The sequence below is a fragment of the Meles meles genome, chromosome 7 (assembly GCF_922984935.1).
Source record: "Meles meles chromosome 7, mMelMel3.1 paternal haplotype, whole genome shotgun sequence".
Taxonomy (NCBI): Eukaryota; Metazoa; Chordata; class Mammalia; order Carnivora; family Mustelidae; genus Meles; species Meles meles.
In genome coordinates, this window is record NC_060072.1 from 132,903,956 (window position 1) to 132,924,479 (window position 20,524).

Here is a 20,524-nt window from a genome sequence, read left to right on the forward strand (position 1 = left end):
ATATCACAAAACAAACTGGGGTTTGCTGGGGGGAGGTGGGATTGGGAGAGGGGGAGGGGGCTATGGACATTGGGGAGGGGAGGCGAACCATAAGAGACTATGGACTCTGAAAAACAACCTGAGAGTTTTGAAGGGTCAGGGGTGGGAGGTTGGGGGAACAGGTGGTGGGTAATAGGGAGGGCACGTTTTGCATGGAGCACTGGGTGTTGTGCAAAAACAATGAATACTGTTACGCTGAAAAAAATAAATAAAATGAAAAAAAAAAAGAATTAGGATTCGAAATTTTTTCCCTTTTGAAACTTTGTTTTATTTTCTTGTAGCAACCAGTGATGCCAATGAGAAAATTAGTTTTCTCGTTTTTGTTCCATTACAGATAAACTGGGTTTTTTTCTCTTCTTAATTCTTAGAGACCTAAAGTCTCACCAGGATGTACCTGATGTTTTCATCAATTCTAAGACATATTTTGTGTCCCACTCAATATTTTAACATTTTTGAAACTGAGATGCCTTATAACTGGTATGCACATCATAATTTAATAGGCAACAGTTTCGCTCATGGTACCTAAAATAAGGATGTGCCTTACAACCACTGGCATCTGAGATTTGATGAAATACAACAGGTTCTCTGCTTTTCTTTTTAATCCCATTTAGCACTTAATGGGGCTTTCCCATCTGAACCTTAATGTTTCTTTGCTTTAGTTTATGGAAATTTTCTTTTATTTCTTTCATTGCTGTCTTACCTCCATTGTACCTGTTTTGCTTCCTGAAAACTCTATTAGAAAGGTATTAGATCTCTTAGATTCATCTTCCATAGTTTAACTTTTCTCAAAATTTGTCTGCCATTTTACACTATGTTCTAAGAGACTTTGTTCACTTAATCTTCCAGATTATTTTTTTTTAAAGATTTTATTTATTTATTTGACAGACAGAGATCACAGGTAGGCAGAGAGGCAGCCAGAGAGAGAGGAAAGGAAGCAGGCTCCCCACTGAGCAGAGAGCCAGATGCGGGGCTCAATCCTAGGACCCTGGGATCATGACCTGAGCCGAAAGCAGAGGCTTTAACCCCCTGAGCCACCCACGTGCCCCTCCAGATTATTTTTTTAAAGATTGATTGCTTGATTGATTTAAAAGAGAGAGAGCATGGTGGAAAGGACAGAGGGAAAGGGAGAGAGGGAACCTTAAGCTGACTCAGTGCTAAGCAAGCAGCCCAATGTGGAGCTTGATCTCACAACCCTGAGAGGCCAGAATCAAGAGTCAGACACTTAACCAACTGAGTCATCATTCTTCCAGATTATTATCTGGGTCTTCAGCTGTGTCAGTTTTATTATTCAGCCCTGCCCACTGCTGTCTTTTTGTTGTTGTTGTTGTTGTTGTTGTTGTTACTTTCAAGAAATTATTCTTTTCCTTATACTGTTCCTTTCCCATAGCCGCCTGTCCCTCCTTAATGGAGAAGTTTCTCATGAATGTTTCCCCAAATATATTTATTTTAAAAATGTATATTTTGTCCATTCCCTGAATTAACCGTATTTCTTATGGAGCCAATGGCTGTTTGTTCTCTTTGTTCTTTCACTCACTAAATATTTGCTGAATTCTTACTTTGTGACAGGAAGCATTCTAGGAACTAAAGATACAACAGAAAACAGGACAGGGTTGAAGCAGAAGGGACGCATTTGAGAGGCATTTTGAAAAAGGCAGAATTTAGGGCACTCTGAGTGAGAAGGCACCTGCCTAGAATTTCTTATTTGGGCAACTAGATGGACAGTGTTATCATTCACTAAGACAAGAAAAAAAAAAATAATCGGAGAAGAGACAATTTTGTATGCTAGTATTCTTTTCTTATTTAATGAAGAAGAATTTGGTAAGTTTGGATTCAGATACTTAGAGTTTGAGAAACCCAGGGCACATTCAAATGATGACATATAATAGGCAACAGAGACAAGGGCCTGGCATTTGGGAGCGGGGTTAATCCTCGATATAGAATTCGGAGTCACCAATATTTTAGTTGAAGCTGAACACTTAGACAAGGCCATTCATAAAATTTGCAGAGAGAGAAAAAGCAGAAGGTCTGGGATGAAGCCTGTGTCCAGGTGTGGCTGATAGGGAATTTTCAAACCTGGAACCCTAACCCATTGCTCTTACCTTAGTTCTCAAAACTCTAACTCCTACTCCATCGGTCCTCACAGTCCTGGAGAGCCCTTTGGGGCCCTAGAACTACCCAAATAAATGCTCCTTTACTTGTTGACATGCTATCTCAAACTCCCTAGAAGAAACCACCAACTACTACTAGGGAGGGTGACTCAGTCTTCCTGTGGCTCATGTGACAGGAAGCTAAACAAAAACAAAGCCTAAGATACAGGAACACTAATTCAACAAAAACCGGAAGTGTTTGTTATCATTAGCCTGCTGTGGATTCAAAACCGAGAAGATGACCAAAGGGACAGAGGCGTGCACTTTTTAGAAGCTTTCCACTTTTTTGTTCTCAAAGGGCACAATCCCCTGGAACTGCCTCTCTCCCTCAGGCACAAGGAGTACGGAGCTTGTTCACTGCCATTTGGTTAACAATGGACAGAGGAAATCACTGGGGTACCAATTCCAAGCTTTGGAGGGCACTTGCCAGTATGCTTATGGGGAAAAAAATTAATCCAAATTTTAAAAAGTAATCCACAAAAAGTTAGGAAAGCAATCTGGTAAAAGCAAATAAATTCCCATGTAGAAAGACCTTTGTATTTATTTACTTCACTATATCCAAAGTCATATCCATAATTGAAAGTTTATCAAAAAGACTGTTTACATTCACGTATAGTAAAAACGGGTTCCAATTTTTCAAGGCTCTCTTTTCCTGCCTCTCACATAATGATCAACTCTTTAATAACTAAAGATAAGACTGTTGCTATACCGTATCTTCTATAAAGCAAATAATTATTCAATCTCTCCAAAAGACAATACTCTTACAAGGACTAAGATAGCTTCTCTTTTCATTTAAAAAAAAAAAAAAGCACCACATGTAGACTAGAGTGTTTGCTCTCCAGTTTAAGTTGAACTTTCAACTCTACTAGAGCATGTTATATTGAATCCTGGCTCTGTGCACATTAAACCGTCATTTTGTTTTGTCAGCTGCTGACATTCCACTTTCTCTGGAATACGCATGCTGGTCTTTATGCGGCTGCTTCATTGACAGGTGCAAACATTGGACTGCTAAACAACAGATAGAGGTGAAAATGAATGGTAATATTCATGGAAAAGCAGATAACTTCCTAAATAGGGGAAAATGTAAATTGAATAATTATAAAAATAACCAAAAATTGTGATTAGAAATAATTTGTTATAAGTGGTTCTCATTTTCTGTTGAATTTGTATATAATCAAAAAATCATAAAATTAAGAAATCAGGTTCATTTGTAACAGAGATTATAATTCTTAAGTTTGTTCTTCATTTTTAGCACTGAAAACATGTTAAAAACATGCTAACTTTCTAAATTAGGAATCAACAGCAAGGTTTGTAATAACAGAAGATGTGAAATTTTATTTATTAATCACCATTAGATTAACCATATTTCTTATCAGATCCACTTTCTCCTTTTCTTGTCCCTGAGGGAGCCATTACATTCTCTTCTTTCTCCTAATTTCCACAAACATCCTTCTTCTGAAACTTTGGCCATCCTTTGTGGGTTTTCCTGCCTCTTTGCCTCTCTCTCCTTTAAGCCATTAAATATATTACTATCAAAACAATCTCATCATGAAGAATGATCATCTTCTGCCCCTAAAATTTCATTAATCTTGCCTTTTACATTAACATTCCTTTTTTTTAAACACTAGTATGTCCCAGTGCATGCTGGTTGGTAGAGGAGTGGGGGGAATGACAAGCCCAGGAAGAGAGGAGAACCAGTCTGCGTGCTGACAACTTGGAGAAAAGAAACTGGGGATTTCAGAATATTGAAATAAAATATGAGACTGTATGCAAGCTAGCATTAATCATTGAATAAGCCAAAAGTAAAAATAAAACATTTATCTACATATATCACCAGTGAATTTTCTTCTAACAGCAGGGAATTCTCTCAAAAATAGGACAAGTCTTCATTGGATGCAGCCCAAGGCCCATTTGATGTGCCTCAAGGGGGCCACTTCCTGTCTGCCAGGGGGCTTTCAGACATCTTGGCAGATGATGGGGCTACAAAGCCCTACAGAATCCAGGCTGATCCAGGCTGTATGCAAATCTCAGGACAAAAGTTTATGTGGGTGAGACCTCCTCCCCTGGCTCTAGATCATCCTAGACTTTACATATAAACCTTCTATCAAACTAATCTTAAAAATTTGTACTCAAAACTCTTCCATGATGGAAATGTCTCTACTAAAGATGATGAAGCCCTTGTTTATAATAGCCAAAGAATAGAAACAATATCTCTGGAAGGCACTCTTAAATTGACAGAAGTTGGTTAAGTAAATTATGCTAGCTCCATGTAGTAAAATACCGTATGTAATTTATTACATACACTGAATGGTGTTCCCATATCTTGTTATGTGCAAATCTGCATCAAGATTTGTCTGAAAGGATGGTCACAAGGAGTTTTTAATAATTACCTCTGGGTGGCAGGATTTTTCTTTACTTTCTTCTTTGACATTTCTTTATTGAGAAAATTTATTATAAGTATGAATATTTTATTAAAAAAATTCAGACTTCTGGCATCCCACATAGGATGCCAAAAAAAAAAAAAAAAAAGCCACTGCTATACTAATTACTAGAAAAATCCCGATAGACTACAAAGTCACAGACTTTCTGGGACCCATCAGAGAACCAAGGTCACAACCAGGCAGCATGAATTCCAAAGAGTTGCAAGACCTTCCAATGGGAGATATGATGCACCATCTCACCTACAGCAGGGGCAGCACCCACCAGTTGCAACACAAGCAGGTAAGAAAAAGAAGCTAAAATGTATGGAACCACTGAAGAGCAAGAATGGGTTAACAGAGCAGTTTGAACTAGCTGGGGGGACATATTATAAGGGGAGTTCACACTCACTCTTAGCTTTTTATCCCATCTCCTACCAGATGCTCAGGAGGGTTATTGAGGGCAGGGCAAGACACTTGTTGATGGTGCAGACTTCAGGAAGGGACCAGCAGATGCTAAGAGAAAGTACCTTCCCTGAGATAGAAGGAAAAGTCTTAAGTCCCTGGGAGAGGGGAAGCAAACTCTGGCCAATCAGACTCAAAGAAGGTGATCAGTGGAGAAGTGTAAGGCACCAAGTCCCAGAGCATTCCTTCCTAGGAAAGAGAAACTTTCAGCTGCTGGGGAGAGTAGCAAAGCTTCTTGCTTCCAGGGCATTGGTGAAGGCATATTATGGTAAGGGAAAAAACAAAAGAAACATTTTCCTTCCCTGGTAAGCAATTGTCTTGGGCCTTAGAATCTGTAATAATACCAAGTGGAGGTTTCAACTGTTGCAGGAGGGACAGGAAACTCCTGCCCAAGGTCAGCTTCAGATACAGGCAGAGGTAGAGCACCACAGGCAGGAAGGGCAGGAGTCCTGAGAAAGCCCACCTCTGAGGCCCAGGAACACAGCACTTCCCAAAGGCTGGTCTGAATTAGAACAAGAGAGAACCCTCTCTTCCTCACTTATGGATTACCAAGCAAGAGCTGACTACTACTGAGGGAGGGATAGGAACATAAAGACTTCCTCTGTGGCACAAGTGGACAGATTCTGCGAAGTCGAGGGAGGAGCAGCTCACAGAGAAAAGTATTCTCTTCCTCTCATTCCCACTCCAAGCACATACCCACTACAAAAGGAGTATCACGGCTGCAGTCCTTCAAGAAGAAGGACAGCAACCACCAACTCAACTCAATTCAACTTGTGGCTAGATTGACTCAACCCCTTACCATAACAATTTGATATAAAAAGAGGAATGCCATTTCCAGATGTGAATACTATTTACTTCCATTTCTACTTGTCTACACAGGATGTTTGGTATTTAATCAAAAATTATGAGACAGGGGCACCTGGGTGGCTCAGTGGGTTAAGCTCTGCCTTTGGCGCAGGTCATGATCCCAGTGTCCTGGGATCAAGCCCTGCATCAGGCTCTCTGCTCAGCAGGGAGCCTGCTTCCTCCCTCTCTCTCTCTGCCTGCTTCTCTGCCTAATTGTGATCTCTATCTGTCAAATAAATAAATAAAATCTTTAAATAAAACAAAAAACAACAAACAAACAAAAAAGTACTCACCTGAAGTTCTAATCCAGCTTGGGGCAGTATTAGAAAAGTTTACTATGACCAAGTGACATATCATAATGGAGGATACACTATATTACATCAACATTATAGAATATTCTATAATATTCTAGTTTAAAAAAAATTATGAGACAGAAAAAAGGCAAGGAAAACTGTTTTCAGGAGACAAAGAAATCAATGGAACCAGGTTCAAAGATGACCCAGATCTTGGAACTATCAGATGGGGACTTTAAAATAACTATAAATAACTATAATTGAAATGTTAAAGAAGCTGGGAGAAAAGGTTAACAACATGGATGATAATAAATAATGAATTTCAGGAGAAAGATGAAAAAATATATAAAAAGTTAAATGGAAATACTAGAAATGAAAAAGATAACACTAAAAATCAAGAATTTGGGCCCCTGGTGTCTCCAATGGTTAAGCAGCTGCCTTTGGCTCAGGTCCTGGGATTGAGTCCTGCATTGGGCTCCCTGCTCCTTGGGGAGCCTGTTTCTCCCTCTGCCTCTGCCTCTGTCTCTCTGTCATGAATAAATAAAATCTCTAAAAAATGAAAAAAAAATGAAGAATTTCTCTGATGACTCACCAATTTGAAGGTAGGACAAAAGAAATTCCCCTAACTAAAACACAAAGAGGAAAAAAATAGTTCAAAATTGATGAGGGGCACCTGGGTGGCTCAGTGGGTTAAGCCTCTGCCTTTGGCTCAGGTCATGATCTCAGGGTCCTGGAATCAAGCCCCACACTGGGCTCTCTTATCAGTGGGAGCCTGTTTCCCCCTCTCTCTCTGCCTACTTGTCATCTCTCTCTCTCTCTGTCAGATAAATAAATAAAATCTTTAGAAAAAAATATTGATGAGCAGAACATCCAAGAGTTGTGGGACAGTATCAGTCTAACATATGTGTAACTGGAGTCTTAAGAGGAGAAGGGAGAGAGAATGGAGCAAAAGAGATAATTGGAGATAATGGGCAGAAGTTAAATGAAAGACATCAAACCACAAATTCAAGAAGCTCAATCAAGGGACAGAGAGAGAATGCATTGCTAGCAGACCTGCACTCTAAGAGCTGTAAAAGTTCTTCAGGAAGTTCTTCAGGAAGAGGGACTATGATAGCAGATGGAAACTTAGATCATGTAGATCTACATTAAGAAATGAAAGCTCCGGGGGGATGCCTGGCTGGCTCAGTTGGTAGAGCATGTGACTCTTGATCTCAGGGTTGTGAGTTCAGGCCACACACTGGGTGTGGATCCTACTTTAAAAAAAGATTAAGAGGGGCGCCTGGGTGGCTCAGTGGGTTAAAGCCTCTGCCTTCGGCTCAGGTCATGATCCCAGGGTCCTGGGATCGAGCCCCGCATCTGGCTCTCTGCTCCACAGGGAGCCTGCTTCCTCCTCTTTCTCTGCCTCTCTGCCTAGTTGTGATTTCTCTCTGTCAAATAAATAAAATATTTAAAAAAAGATTAAGAAAGGAAATGTCCAGAAATGGTTTAAGTGTCAAATGTCCTATGACAAATTATATCTTTTTTAATATAAAATATATTAAACTTTAAAATTTTTAAAGGATACAACATGTGAGGAATTCCAAGGACTGTATTTTTGATGGAAACATTGGAAAAGTTTATCTAGGGGCATTTGAAACAAGATGAATGGACAGTTATGAGTTTCATAATGACTTTTTGGAGAGCATTTAAGATAAACTATCTTCACCACTGAGACTGAGCTATGTGGTAGGAAATTGTCAAAGGTTCCTAAAAATTGCAGTGACTTCTTATTGATCTCCTATCAGTCAGTTATTTAGGTGCTTCAGTCTGAAATCTTTTTGTTGTTATTGCTTTCCTAATACTTATTGTCCTAGCTCTTCCAATGGTTGTACAAAAATCTAAAACTGTATATTAAAGTCTTCCTAATCTTAACATAAGCAATTAACTTAAAAAATATGTTCATGCCTTATTTCATGTAAACCAACAGAAATGTTATGTATCTTAACCAGCATTACAATCTAGGCTGTCCAGGCTCATGCCAATCAATTCTGTTGGCCTGAGGGGAGCATGGGTGGCTCAGCTGGTTAAGCAGCAACCCTTGGTTTCAGCTCAGGGCATGATCTTTGGGTTCTGGCATTGAGCCCATATCAGGCTCTGTGCTCAGTGGGGAGTCTGCTCGAGGATTCTCTCTCTTTCTTTCCGCCTGCCCCTACCCTGCTCATGCTCTCTCCCTTTCTCTCTCTAAAATAAATAAATCTTTAAAAAAATTTCTGGTGGCATAAAACTGAATGTGCACTCACCATGAGTATACTTTTAACCAATGGATTCACTGAACTCCATAACACTTCATGGCAATTGTTATAGGTAGCCACATGTTATATTAAGTTATGTTATGCTATTCATGTATATTCTCATATATATGTGTGTGTGTGTGTGTGTGTGTGTGTGTGTGTGTGTGTGTGTATATATATATTTTTTTTTGTATATCCAACAGAGGGATGGATCCCACATTGAAATTGGTGAAGGAGATCCTTTGCAATGTATTTAAAATTCTAAATAAAACTGTACCTTGATTCCCTAATAAAGTTGCATAACCTAACAATCCTTAAGAATTCTTTGGGTTTGACAGTGAATATCATCTTCAATGGGGAAAAGCTGACAGCCTTCCCTGTGAGATCAGGAACACGACAAGGAAGTATGTCCACTCTTGCCACTGTTGTTCAACATAGTACTAGAAGTCCTGGCAACAACAATCAGACAACAGAAGGAAATAAAAGGTATTCAAATTGGCAAAGAAGAAGTCCAACTCTCTCTCTTCACAGATGACAAGATACTTTATATGGAAAACCCAAAAGACTCCACCTCCAAACTACTAGAACTCATATAGCAATTCAGTAATGTGACAGGACACAAAATCAATGTACAGAAATCAGTTGCTTTCTTATACACTAACAATGACAATATAGAAAGGGAAATTAGAGAATTGATTCCATTTACTATAGCACAAGAACCATAAGATGCCTGGGAATAAACCTAACCAAAGAAGTAAATGATCTGTACTCCATTAACACTTATGAAAGAAATTGAAGAAGGCACAAAAAGATGGAAGAGCATTCCATGCTCATGGATTGGAAGAATAAACATTGTTAAAATGTCTACACTGCCTAGAGCAATCTATACTTTCAATGCCATTCCGATCAAAATTTTACCGGCATTTTTCAAAGAGCTGGAACAAACAATCCTAAAATTTGTGTGGAACCAGAAGAGACCCCAAATTGCTAAGGAAATGTTGAGAAAGAAAAACAAAACCAGGGAGGGGCATCACACTGCCTGATTTCAAGCTTTACTACAAAGCTGTGATCACCAAAACAGCATGGTACTGGCACAAAAACAGACTCATAGGCCAGTGGAACAGAGTAGAGAGCCCAGATATGGACCCTCAACTCTATGATCAAATAATCTTTGACAAGGCAGGAAAAGATATACAGTGGAAAAAAGACTCTCTTCAATAAATGGGGCTGGGAAAAATTGGACAGCTATGTATAGAAGAATGAAACTTGACCATTCTCTTACACCATACAAAGATAAACTCGAAATGGATAAAGGACCTCAACGTAAGGCAGGAATCTATCAAAATCCTAGAGGAGGAAAGAGGCAGTAACCCCTTCGACATTGGCCACAGCAACTTTTTTCAAGATATGTCTCCAAAGGCAAAGGAAACAAAAGTGAAAATGAACTTTTGGGACTTCATCAAAGCTTCTGCACAGCAAAGGAAACAGTCAGCAAGACAAAGAGGCAACCCATGGAATGGAAGAAGATATTTGCAAATGACACTATAGACAAAGGACTGATATCCAAGATCTATAAAGAACTCCTCAAACTCAACACACACAAAACAAATAATCATGTTAAAAAATGGGCAGAAGAGATGAACAGACACTTCTCCAAAGAAGACATATAAATGGCTGACAGACACATGAAAAAATGTTCATCATCATTAGCCATCAGGGAGATTCAAATCAAAACCACATCGAGATACCACCTTACACCAGTTAGAATGGCCAAAATTAACAAGACAGTGAACAACAAGTGTTAGAGAGAATGTGGAGAAAGGGGAGTCCTCTTAACACTGTTGGTGGGAATGCAAGTTGGTGCAGCCACTTTGGAAAATAGTGTGGAGATTCCTTAAGAAATTAAAAATAGAGCTTCCCTATGACCCTGCAATTGCACTAATGGGTATTTACCCCAAAGATACAGATGTAATGAAAAGAAGGGCCATCTGTACACCAATGTTCATAGCAGCAATGGCCACAGTCAACAAACTGTGGAAAGAACCAAGATGCCCTTCAATGGATGAATGGATAAAGATGTGGTCCATATACACGATGGAGTATTATGCCTCCATCAGAAAAGATGAATACCCAACTTTTGTAGCAACATGGACGGGACTGGAAGAGATTATGCTGAGTGAAATAAGTCAAGCAGAGAGAGTCAAGTATCATATGGTTTCACTTATGTGTGGAGCATAAGGATTAACACAGAGGACATGGGGAGATGGAAAGGAGAAGTGAGTTGGGGGGAAATCGGATGGGGATACAAACCATGAGAGACTGTGGACTCTGAGAAACAAACTGAGGGTTTTGGAGGGGAGGGGAGTAAGGGGTTGGTTGAACCTGCTGATGGGTGTTAAGGAGGGCACATATTGCATGGAGCACTGGGTATGGTGCATAAACAATGAATTATGGATCACTGAAAAAAATTAAATTAAATTTTAAAAAAAGGAACTCTTTGGGTTTGGTTCCATTAAATCAATTCAGTGAAATATCACTGGTTATCTCAGGTTGATCAGATATGCAAGTTAAAAGCAATATGTACTAAATGAATACATAAAGGAAAATGAGTAACTTTAATAAGTTCAGGGGTTTTTTTTATGAACATGCAGAGACTACAGGAAAAGAAAACAAAGGGAAATTAAATGAAGAAAAGTTCAAGTACCATCTTCCATGAAATTATATTCCTTAAGAGAAAAAAAATGATGTATTGTAAAATTATCCCAGGGAATGAGGACAAAGCTGGGACCTGGGGGACACTGGGCCTGAAGTGCTCAGGTCTAGAGAAACTGATAAGTTGGTAGAGTTAGATCCAAAGGGGGTGACCAATAGTCCAATCCCAGTGTTCAGGGAGGTGCAGCTACCTCAGGCTTGACTCTGGCCAGCATCATATTGAAGTAGTCCTATGGTAGTGAGTTCTGTGACAGAATTCATGGCACCAAGCAGCAGAATTTGTACATGCAATAATGGCAGTTAGAATGGGCGACAGCAAGTCAGATGTTCACGGGGGTAAGACCCAAGTCTAGGCCGTATCACGACTCGGGCTAAATGACCTGGTGTTCAAGACTGGCCTCAGCTCCCAGTGGGAACTGGAGAGAAACCCACAGCTGAAACCCAAGCAAATGGAATAAAGCAACACCATGCAGTGAGGGGGGAGGGGCCCAAGATGGCTGCTCTGTGGGTACCTGAATGTCACACTTCTGTTACCTCCTGGGGTGATACCACATGTGGTCAGGACCTAGCAACTGACCCTGGCTGAGAGTAACCAGGGAAGAACAGAAATTGATACCAGTCTCAAATTTATCTTTTCCTGATTCCCACAACTGTATATTGGGTCCTTAATTTATACTGAAGTATCAACAAATTATAAATAAAATGCTATCAACTGTTCCCCAAGAACACTACAAGAAGACAAAGCATAAAACCCATTATGTGATTCTTAATAAAAAAACATTTTCATTTGTGCAACAAATACTGAATATGACTTTCACTAAAATATTTTCACTTCCAAATACACTGAACATATTTATCATCAAACTACTCAGAATAAGCTACCGTAGAAAGCAAAAGCCACCATTCAGTTGACTTCTAAATATATCACTCAGCTTGCCAATTTTGGTCTCTGAGAGCAGAATCTAAAGGTGAATTCTTTTTAGTGGTAAATGAAGAATTTGATTTTGAAATAAATAAGTAGAGTATATGGTTTCAATAATCTCTACATTTGAAAATTACTTGATAGAAGAAAGATCTAGTACAGTAAGGAAAATTCTTCTGTGTCAACAAAATCTATCAAAACACAGTGAGTATCCTTTGGCAACCTCCAAGACCACGCACATGCGCAGGAGATCTTTTCTCTGTATTAAACAGCCAACCAGTGTGGCCAGATCCACAATGAGCCAAATGCTGGCTTTCCCATACTGCTCTGCAGAGCTCTTAACTGCCTGCTCTACCAAGCAAGGCCAGAGTTAAAAAGCACGAAATAATGAAACAATAAACATATTTTATTTTTTTCTTCCCTGATGATGTTCACTTTAAACTTCGTGTGCAATTTAATCAAGTAAGAGCGTTGCATAGGAGAGCAATGGCCAATTTCAGAAAGAAAAGATTTTTTTCCTCACCTACCTAGCCTATACTACAAGAGATCTAGAACAATCATTCTCTATCCTATACTCATATTTTTTTTATTAAGTTACTAGCTTGCAAGGTGAATAAGATAATTGCAAAACTATTGCAAAAAATATTTCACCTGACAATTTTTAAATGTTAAAAAGAAGAATTAGGTTCTAGAGTTTTCACTGAAGTCTTAGGCTGTACAAATTGCTTTGTATTAGCTGAACTTTAAGAATGGGAACATGATTAGCTTATCCATGTCCCACTTCCCACACAGAGGGTCCTGATGCTTTCTGCACATCTAAGCACACGCCATATGTTCTGTTAGCATAGACCGGGTTAGCCCGTGGAAGCCCAGGAGTTACTGGGTGCAACCTTAATTAACTAATTATCCAAGGAGGGGGAGGGGCAAAAGCCCCGGGAATCCAATTTAACCTTGTTATGTGAAACCTTAGTATCTGAAATGTTTCCCAGATATCAAAAAATAAACTTTACACAAAACGCTGTACAAATACAAATTTCATGTTGTGAAATCTTTCATAAATAGAAATCAAACAGCGATGTTCCTATCATGCTTTTCAGACTGGCTAAACACTCAGTTTATCGCTGTGTACCCCACTGTGTGAAGCACGTGTGCCGTTCCCACCGAATGACACAGATTTCAAAAAATAAGTATGATTAATTAGATAAGATAAATGACTGATGTAAAAAGTTCCTTCGGCAAGCTCTGTTTGGTCATTTACGTGCGATAAATGTTACAAAGCCCTTTAAAGACAGTTTTTAAGAAGTCCAGTTACCTCACTATAGTGAAAGATGTAAAAGAGAAAAAGAGGACAATTAAAGTCAATGTGCATAATACATCAGGTTAGTCTGCAGGAGGACTGTACCAAATGGAAAGGTGAAACAGGGGATCCTTATTGTCAAACTGTGAACTACAAAAGTTCATATGATAGTAATAGTAGTGCATTAGAAAAATACATTTCACTTTAAAATCGAGTCAATTAATATAAATATGTAAACACCAGCTGACGTCACCTCCCCCCCAACCCCTGGTCTAATTTTTACTTATGGTTACACATTAACTTTTGAGTCTCTCCAGCCAACAAGACACACTGTTAGGCTTTGGCAATATCAAAATAACAATCAGTACAGTTAGAAGGAGAGACCATGGCCCTGACATCGCACTGAAAGGACGCCCCTGGGTCATCCTGTCTGCGCACATCTCTCCTTTGCCGTGCATCTTCCGTGGGGGAGAACAAGTGGTTATTTCCGCCCCTCATGCCTGTGAACTTGGAAGCTCCATCTCTGCTGGAAATTGAGGACCCTGTTGTTTCTTATCTGCAACTGTAGGGTTTAGTTAGGGCCTTGGGCTTGCTGCAGGGACCAGGGCAGCTCCCCCTGCTGCTGTGGTCCTGGGGTTAGAGGTTCCTACAGACTCTGCTCGCCAGTCCTCCCGCCATCTTCTCGGAACCTCAGACCACAGACTCTGCCCAACCCCCACCACCAAAGGACTTGATTTCATGGCAGTCAATGGAGCCTTCTGGAACAGGACGCAGCCTTGGCCGCATGCTTCCTAAGTCCAAGGCTTAGACTAGAGCCCTGACCCAGTCTGGCTGATCTATCCACGCAGGTCAGCCGCCAACATTGCATACTCGGGCATGGGGCTGGGGTGTTTGTTTGCTTGTTTGTTTTTTGTGAGCAAAAAATAAAACAAAAAAACATACTCCATAAACACACAAAAAAACAAATAAACACAAACTTCCCAAGAACTGCATGCTAAACATCTCATTTCAGCAGTGTCCACACGCTAAGCTGACAGTGAGTTGGACAACACAGAACTACTTCTTAACATGCTCTTTTATACAAACCAGTAGTACCGCCTTGGGTCCAGTAAAGGCAATTCTGATTATTTGCGGGGAGGGGGAGGGATGGTGGATTAGGAGAGTAACAGCACATCATTCATGCACACTTGTCTCCGCTGGTGTGAGTTAATCCATTTGTCAACTTAGAATACTAGGAGCAAAAGGACTGTACAGCGGCATGGCCTTCAGGGCATTTTCAGTAAGCGTCGGACAGGTATTGGGCAAGTAAGGAGTTAGAAATTATATACCAAGACTGTGCTTGGAATGTGGAATTTTCTAGCTTGCTAATTTAATAGAGACCCAGTGAGCCTTAGCAACTAAGTTAAATAAAGGACCACATTGAGGATAATGGTGGCATCCTCTTGGGCAGTCAAGGGGTCCAATGAGAACACGCTGATGTAGAAAGATCAGCCAGACCTCCCCGCCCAGAGTAGTAGGGGGCATCTAGTGTAGGAGACCATCAGCCTTGCTCATGTGGGACGTGAGCTTGCAACAGTGCTAAGAGGACAGTGAGTGGCCCCTGTGTGGATGCAGGTGTGGTCAAAGGAGCAGTTCTTACCGAAGGCTGCTCTTCCTTTGCAGATTTCTTTGGAGTCTTAACTTTCTTGGTCTTCATAGTCACCGATGCACTGACGGAGGGTGAGTGTGATCTTGAACCGGCTCTAGGTCTGGATGGAATCCTGGGCTGTGAGGGCCACGGGGACAGGGAAGTCTCTTTCCCCTTGACTAGTTTCAGGCTCTGGCACACAAAAAGAAACGGCTTGGTGATTCTCACTTCATTCTTCAGATTTCTGTCCCTTTCTTTTCCTCCCATGAACTGGCATTGCTGGGTCAAATTTTCAGTCCTAAAGGGCATGGATCTGGTCCTTTTCCCAGTCCCACACTCCCTCTTGGCCTGACTCAGTGTGCAGGCTGGGTCTATTTTTCCTCTTCTCCTGTGGATGCCACTGCACCAAGAAAAACGTACCAACATATCAGAGTTTTCTGGAAGCACCTGGAAAGGTGGGAGTGTTGAGGAGGAGGGTGATGGGACAGCTTGAGGTCTGTATCTTATTTGTAAGAAGCTAGGAGAATAGAAGGTAGGAGTGAAGGGACAGGAATCTTCAGAGAGAGAGGGCATGAACCTAGGGCTCCATGTACCAGGACACTTGGCCCATTCCTTCAGCCAGGTTTGTGTTCTTGTTGGCTTATACCCTTCTCACTGAGCTCAGCCATCAGGCTGCTGGGTTCCCATCCACACTATAAAGCATGTTCTCCTTCAAGCTCAGATCTTGGAAAGTGAAAAGTCTCAGTAGGGTATGTTTACCTTCTTCAACCCAGATGTCAAAATAAGGCTCACACAGAAGAAAAGAAGATAAAAGAATTTAAATTTAAATGCAAACCTTGCTGTCTACACTGCCCAACTTCTTCCTTGTTTCCATATCCTCCTTCTGTTTATTAATCTATGAAATTGAAGGTCCATATCATTTGTTATCATTTGCAAAGATTAATTAAAAAGAATTTTCTATAAAACTTCCTCGAGCAATGAAATAATAGAATTGTAAACCACTTAACTGTTAACACTATTATGAGAACATGAGTTATAATGGTGCATATGAATTAGAAAAGTAATTTGTACCCAGAAAAAGCACTTAAAAAAGGTGAACAGAAAGAAAGCTGTAAATGTTTAAAGTCATTAGCATTTGTTCATTGCTTTAAGCATAATAGAGATTATAGAGAAACACAGATTGTTTGCTTTTGTATTAATAATTTGTTTTATATATTTATTATTATGATAGCTATAAATACCAGGTCTTATAAAAGTTGTGGAAAAATTTCAGATAATTCAATAGCCAGAATTCAATAATGTAATGATGAAATTTTGATTTAAAGAATCAATTCTAGTTTCCAGGCATAAAAGTCTTTTTTATCATATATATATAATTGAGATATAACCAACATAGAATATTATATTAGTTTCAGGTCTATAACATAATAATAAAATTTGTATATATGGCAAAATGATGGCCACAATGAATCTAGCTAATATCAACTACCACACAGTTATGATTTTTTTCTTGTGATAGAAACTTTGGAGATTTACTCTCTTAGCAACTTTCAAATGTATAATAAGGTATTATTAACTATGTTCATGTTGTACATTACATTCCTGTGACTTATTTATTTTAGAGCTGGAAATTTGTACCTTTTGACCACCTGCACCCATTTCACCCACTTCCCATCCTACCTTTGGAAACAACCAATTCATTCCCTATAAGTCCATGTTCATGTTTTCATTTTTTTACATTCCACATGTAAGTGAGATTATATGGTATTTGTCTTCCTCTGACTCACTTCACTTTGTATCATTTCCTTAACATCCATCCATCTTGTTGCAAGAAGCAAAAAAATATATTATTAATGCATGCTTCAATATTATCAAACTTTTTTTTATCACATGGATCTATGACTAATGCCAGGGATTCTAATTCTGGCTAATCTTATGCAATTAAACAATGATGAGATACACCACTAATCATTAATCTCACTGGTATAACTATTTTCAAAAATATCCCTCATCTACAGATAGAGCAGAATTCAATAGAAAGCAGGTCGGCCTCACCTCATGAAATCTTGAGGACTGTGGGGATAGTAACTGTTGTCCATGAAGCATTGCATTTGGGAAGAACTGGACAGGTGTGTTAACATCAAGGAGATGTGCGAAGCTCCTGTTTTACTTTAAATACAATGGAACACCAATGAATAATTTTAAGTGTTGGGGGGTATGTGTGTGGCATAATATTTATTGTATGAAGTCATAATTTGAGGGGAGTCATGTTTCTGGTCATGGCTGAGTAGCTGCTATGAAATCAACCCTCCCACAGATAACAATTATAAACTCTGGAAAAAATCTGTGTAAAACAACATTACCTGAAGACAATGGCTTTTAACTTAACAGCAGTTCCAAGACTGTCTAAAACTATAATGGAAAACTTGCAGCCTTTCAGGGTTGCTGAAGACACAGTTCAGGGCAATCATCACCAGTGAAAGTCCCAAGGCAAGGAAAACCCAAGGAAAGCCAGACTGCAGAGCTCCCAACTTTGTGTGCAAATTTTGCCCAAATCTCTGACAGATGGCTGAATCATGCTTGGCCTCGAAGCTAAAGCTCAAAGATTGAATTAAGATTTGAGCTGCCATCCACTGCATGTGAGACAGGGCTTGCAGTCTGAATCCAAGTTAATTACCTGATTTTTATTTATTTGTTTTTTTAAAGTAGGCTCCATGCCTAACATGGAGCCCAACGCAGGGCTTGAACTCATGATCCTGAGATCAAGACCTGAGCTGAGATCAAGAGCCAGATGCTTAACCAACTGAGCCACCCAGGCATCCTTAATTGGCTGATTAAAAAAAAATAACACACAACATTCATAATGCCTGTAAGATCCAAAAATGCTCAAAATACAATTGTATGTTGCTGATCTATTCTTGTGCAAAAAGACTATTAACACAGACTGACGCTGAGATGGTAGCTCAAAAATAGTGAAATGAGGTCTCTGAAAAGTGCTGAAAGAATAAAAGAAAAACAAACACTGTTAACTCGGAATTCTGTACTGACAGAATAATATTTTTCAAGACTGAAGTATCTGAAAGCTACTTTCAGATAAAGGAAAAACAGAAGGGTTGCATCCCTAGCAGTTCTGACCTACAAGAAACATTAAAGGAAACACCTCAGGGAGAAAAATGATCCCAGGGAGAACTTCCCATCTTTAGGAAGGAATGTAGAGCATCAGAAATGGTCAAGATGTAAGACTATTTTGTCTTAATTTCTTTCAAATACATACAAATGCTTAAAGCAAAAAATGTAATATTGGTGTAAATAAAACAACTTTAATTTGAAGAATGAAGAAATAAATCTATATAAACAAACATATATATTTCAATGTTCTATATTTCATGTGAAACTGCCTAAATTAACTCCAACTAAACTACAAAAAGTTAAGGATGTAAATTGTAATTGCTAGAGCAACCACGAAAAGATAGGCAAAAAGCCAAAATAATAATAAATAAATTAGGGGCACCTGGGTGGCTCATTCCGTGGAGCATCTGCCTTTGGCTCAGGTCATATCCTGGATTCCTAGGATCAAGCCCCAGATCAGGCTCCCTGCTCAGTGGGAGTCTGCTTCTCCCTCTCCCTCCACTCCTCCCCCTGCTCCCTCTCTCTCTCTCTCTCAAATAAATAAATAAAATCTTTTTAAAAAGATAATAAAATAAATTAAAGTGGAATTCTAAAATATATTAAAAGGACAGACAAAGAGAGAGAGAGAGAGAGAGAGAGAATAGAGGAAAGAACAATGAAAAACCCAGAGGGGACATATAGAAAACAAATAAAAAAATGGTAGACCTAAATCTAACCCTATCAATAATAACACTGAGTGTTGATAAAGTGAACACTCTAGATAAAATGCAGAAATAGGAAGAATGTATAAAACAGCAAGACCCAATTATTTACTGTCTATAACATAAGCACTTTAAGTATAAATACACAGAGAGGTTGAAAATCATGTATTGGAAAAAATGCAATGCAAACATAAGAAGATTGGAGGTACTACATTTATACCTAACATGTATAGTACATTTCAGGATCAGAGAATTACTAGAGATAAAGAGAGACATTTTATAATGATTAAAGGGTCAATTCATGGGAAGACATAATACTTATAAATGCAAATGTACCTATTAACAGAGCTTTAAAACACATGGGGAGGGTGCCTGGATGACTCAGTGGGTTAAAGCCTCTGCCTTCGGCTCAGGTCATGATCTCAGGGCCCTGGGATCGAGCCCCGTATCAGGCTCTCTGCTCAGCAGGGAGCCTGCTTCCCCCTCTCTCTCTCTGCCTGCCTCTCTGCCTACTTGTGATCTGTCTGTCAAATAAATAAATAAAATCTTAACAAAAATAAAGATAAAACACATAAAGTAAAAAATGGTAAAATTATATAGAGAGACAAATAATACCCCTCTGTCAGGGATTGAAAGAAATAAACAAAAAAGTCAAAGACATAGATGACTTAAAAAACACTATTACTACCTTGATCTAATTGATAACAACTGCATGAACTTCAGATTATAAGTTATTTTCAAGTAGACATAGTATGGTCCCATGATAGACTATATGCTGTTTAGTCATACAATAACTGCTAAAAAATTTATAAAAATTTAAATCCTACGGAGGATGTTCTCTGATCACAATGGAAGTAAACTACAAATCAATAACAAAAATACATCTAGGAAAATCACTAATATTTATAAATTAAACAACACATTTCTAAATCACAGGGGAAATCAGAATATATACCAAACTGAATGAAATACCAGGATACCAAAATGTGTAAGATGCTGCTCTGAGGGAGATTAATAGCTTTAAATGCTCAATTAAAAATAATGAAAGGCGTGAGATAAATGACCTCAAGTTCCACCCTAAGAAGGTTAAAAAAAAAAAAAGAGAGAGAGAAAGACCAAAGTAAACAAAAAGTAAATATAGGGGAGAAAAGGACAAAAATCAGGGCAGATATCAATGAAATAAAAAAGAAAAAAAAATAGAGAAAATAGAGCCAAAACAATTTCTTGAAAAGATCAGCAAAACCCCAACTAGACTGATCAAGAACATAATTTACTAATATCAGGAATAAAAGAGGATTCATTATTTCAGAACCTATAGATTCTAGAGGGATAATAAGAGAATGTTATAGAAAACCTCATACCAACAAATAGACAATTAAGCAGATAAATTGAATAATACAATAAAACAAAATGACATAGAAAATGTGAATAGCTCTATAGCTATTAAAGAAAATAAATCCACTATCAAAAACTTTTGCATAGGGGCACCTGGGTGACTCAGTGGGTTAGAGCCTCTGTCTTCAGCTCAGGTCATGATCTCAGGGTCCTGAGATCGAGCCCTGCATCAGGCTCTCTGCTCAGCAGGGAGCCTGCTTCCCCCTCTCTCTCTCCCTGCCTCTTTGCCTACTTGTGATCTCTGTCAAATAAATAAAATCTTTA

The 20,524-nt window shown here is 39.0% G+C and overlaps 1 protein-coding gene across 1 annotated transcript in view; it reads right to left on the minus strand.

Moving 5' to 3' along the window:
- C7H10orf67 (chromosome 7 C10orf67 homolog) overlaps positions 1-20,524 on the minus strand; it is a 152,697-nt gene that overhangs the window by 42,531 nt on the left and 89,642 nt on the right. Inside the window, exons 9-10 of the mRNA XM_046013431.1 lie at positions 15,871-15,930; positions 15,048-15,227 (exon numbers count right to left, since the gene is read on the minus strand). Of these exons, the coding sequence (XP_045869387.1) occupies positions 15,048-15,227; positions 15,871-15,930 (240 nt within the window). The remainder of the gene's footprint in view (positions 1-15,047; positions 15,228-15,870; positions 15,931-20,524) is intronic.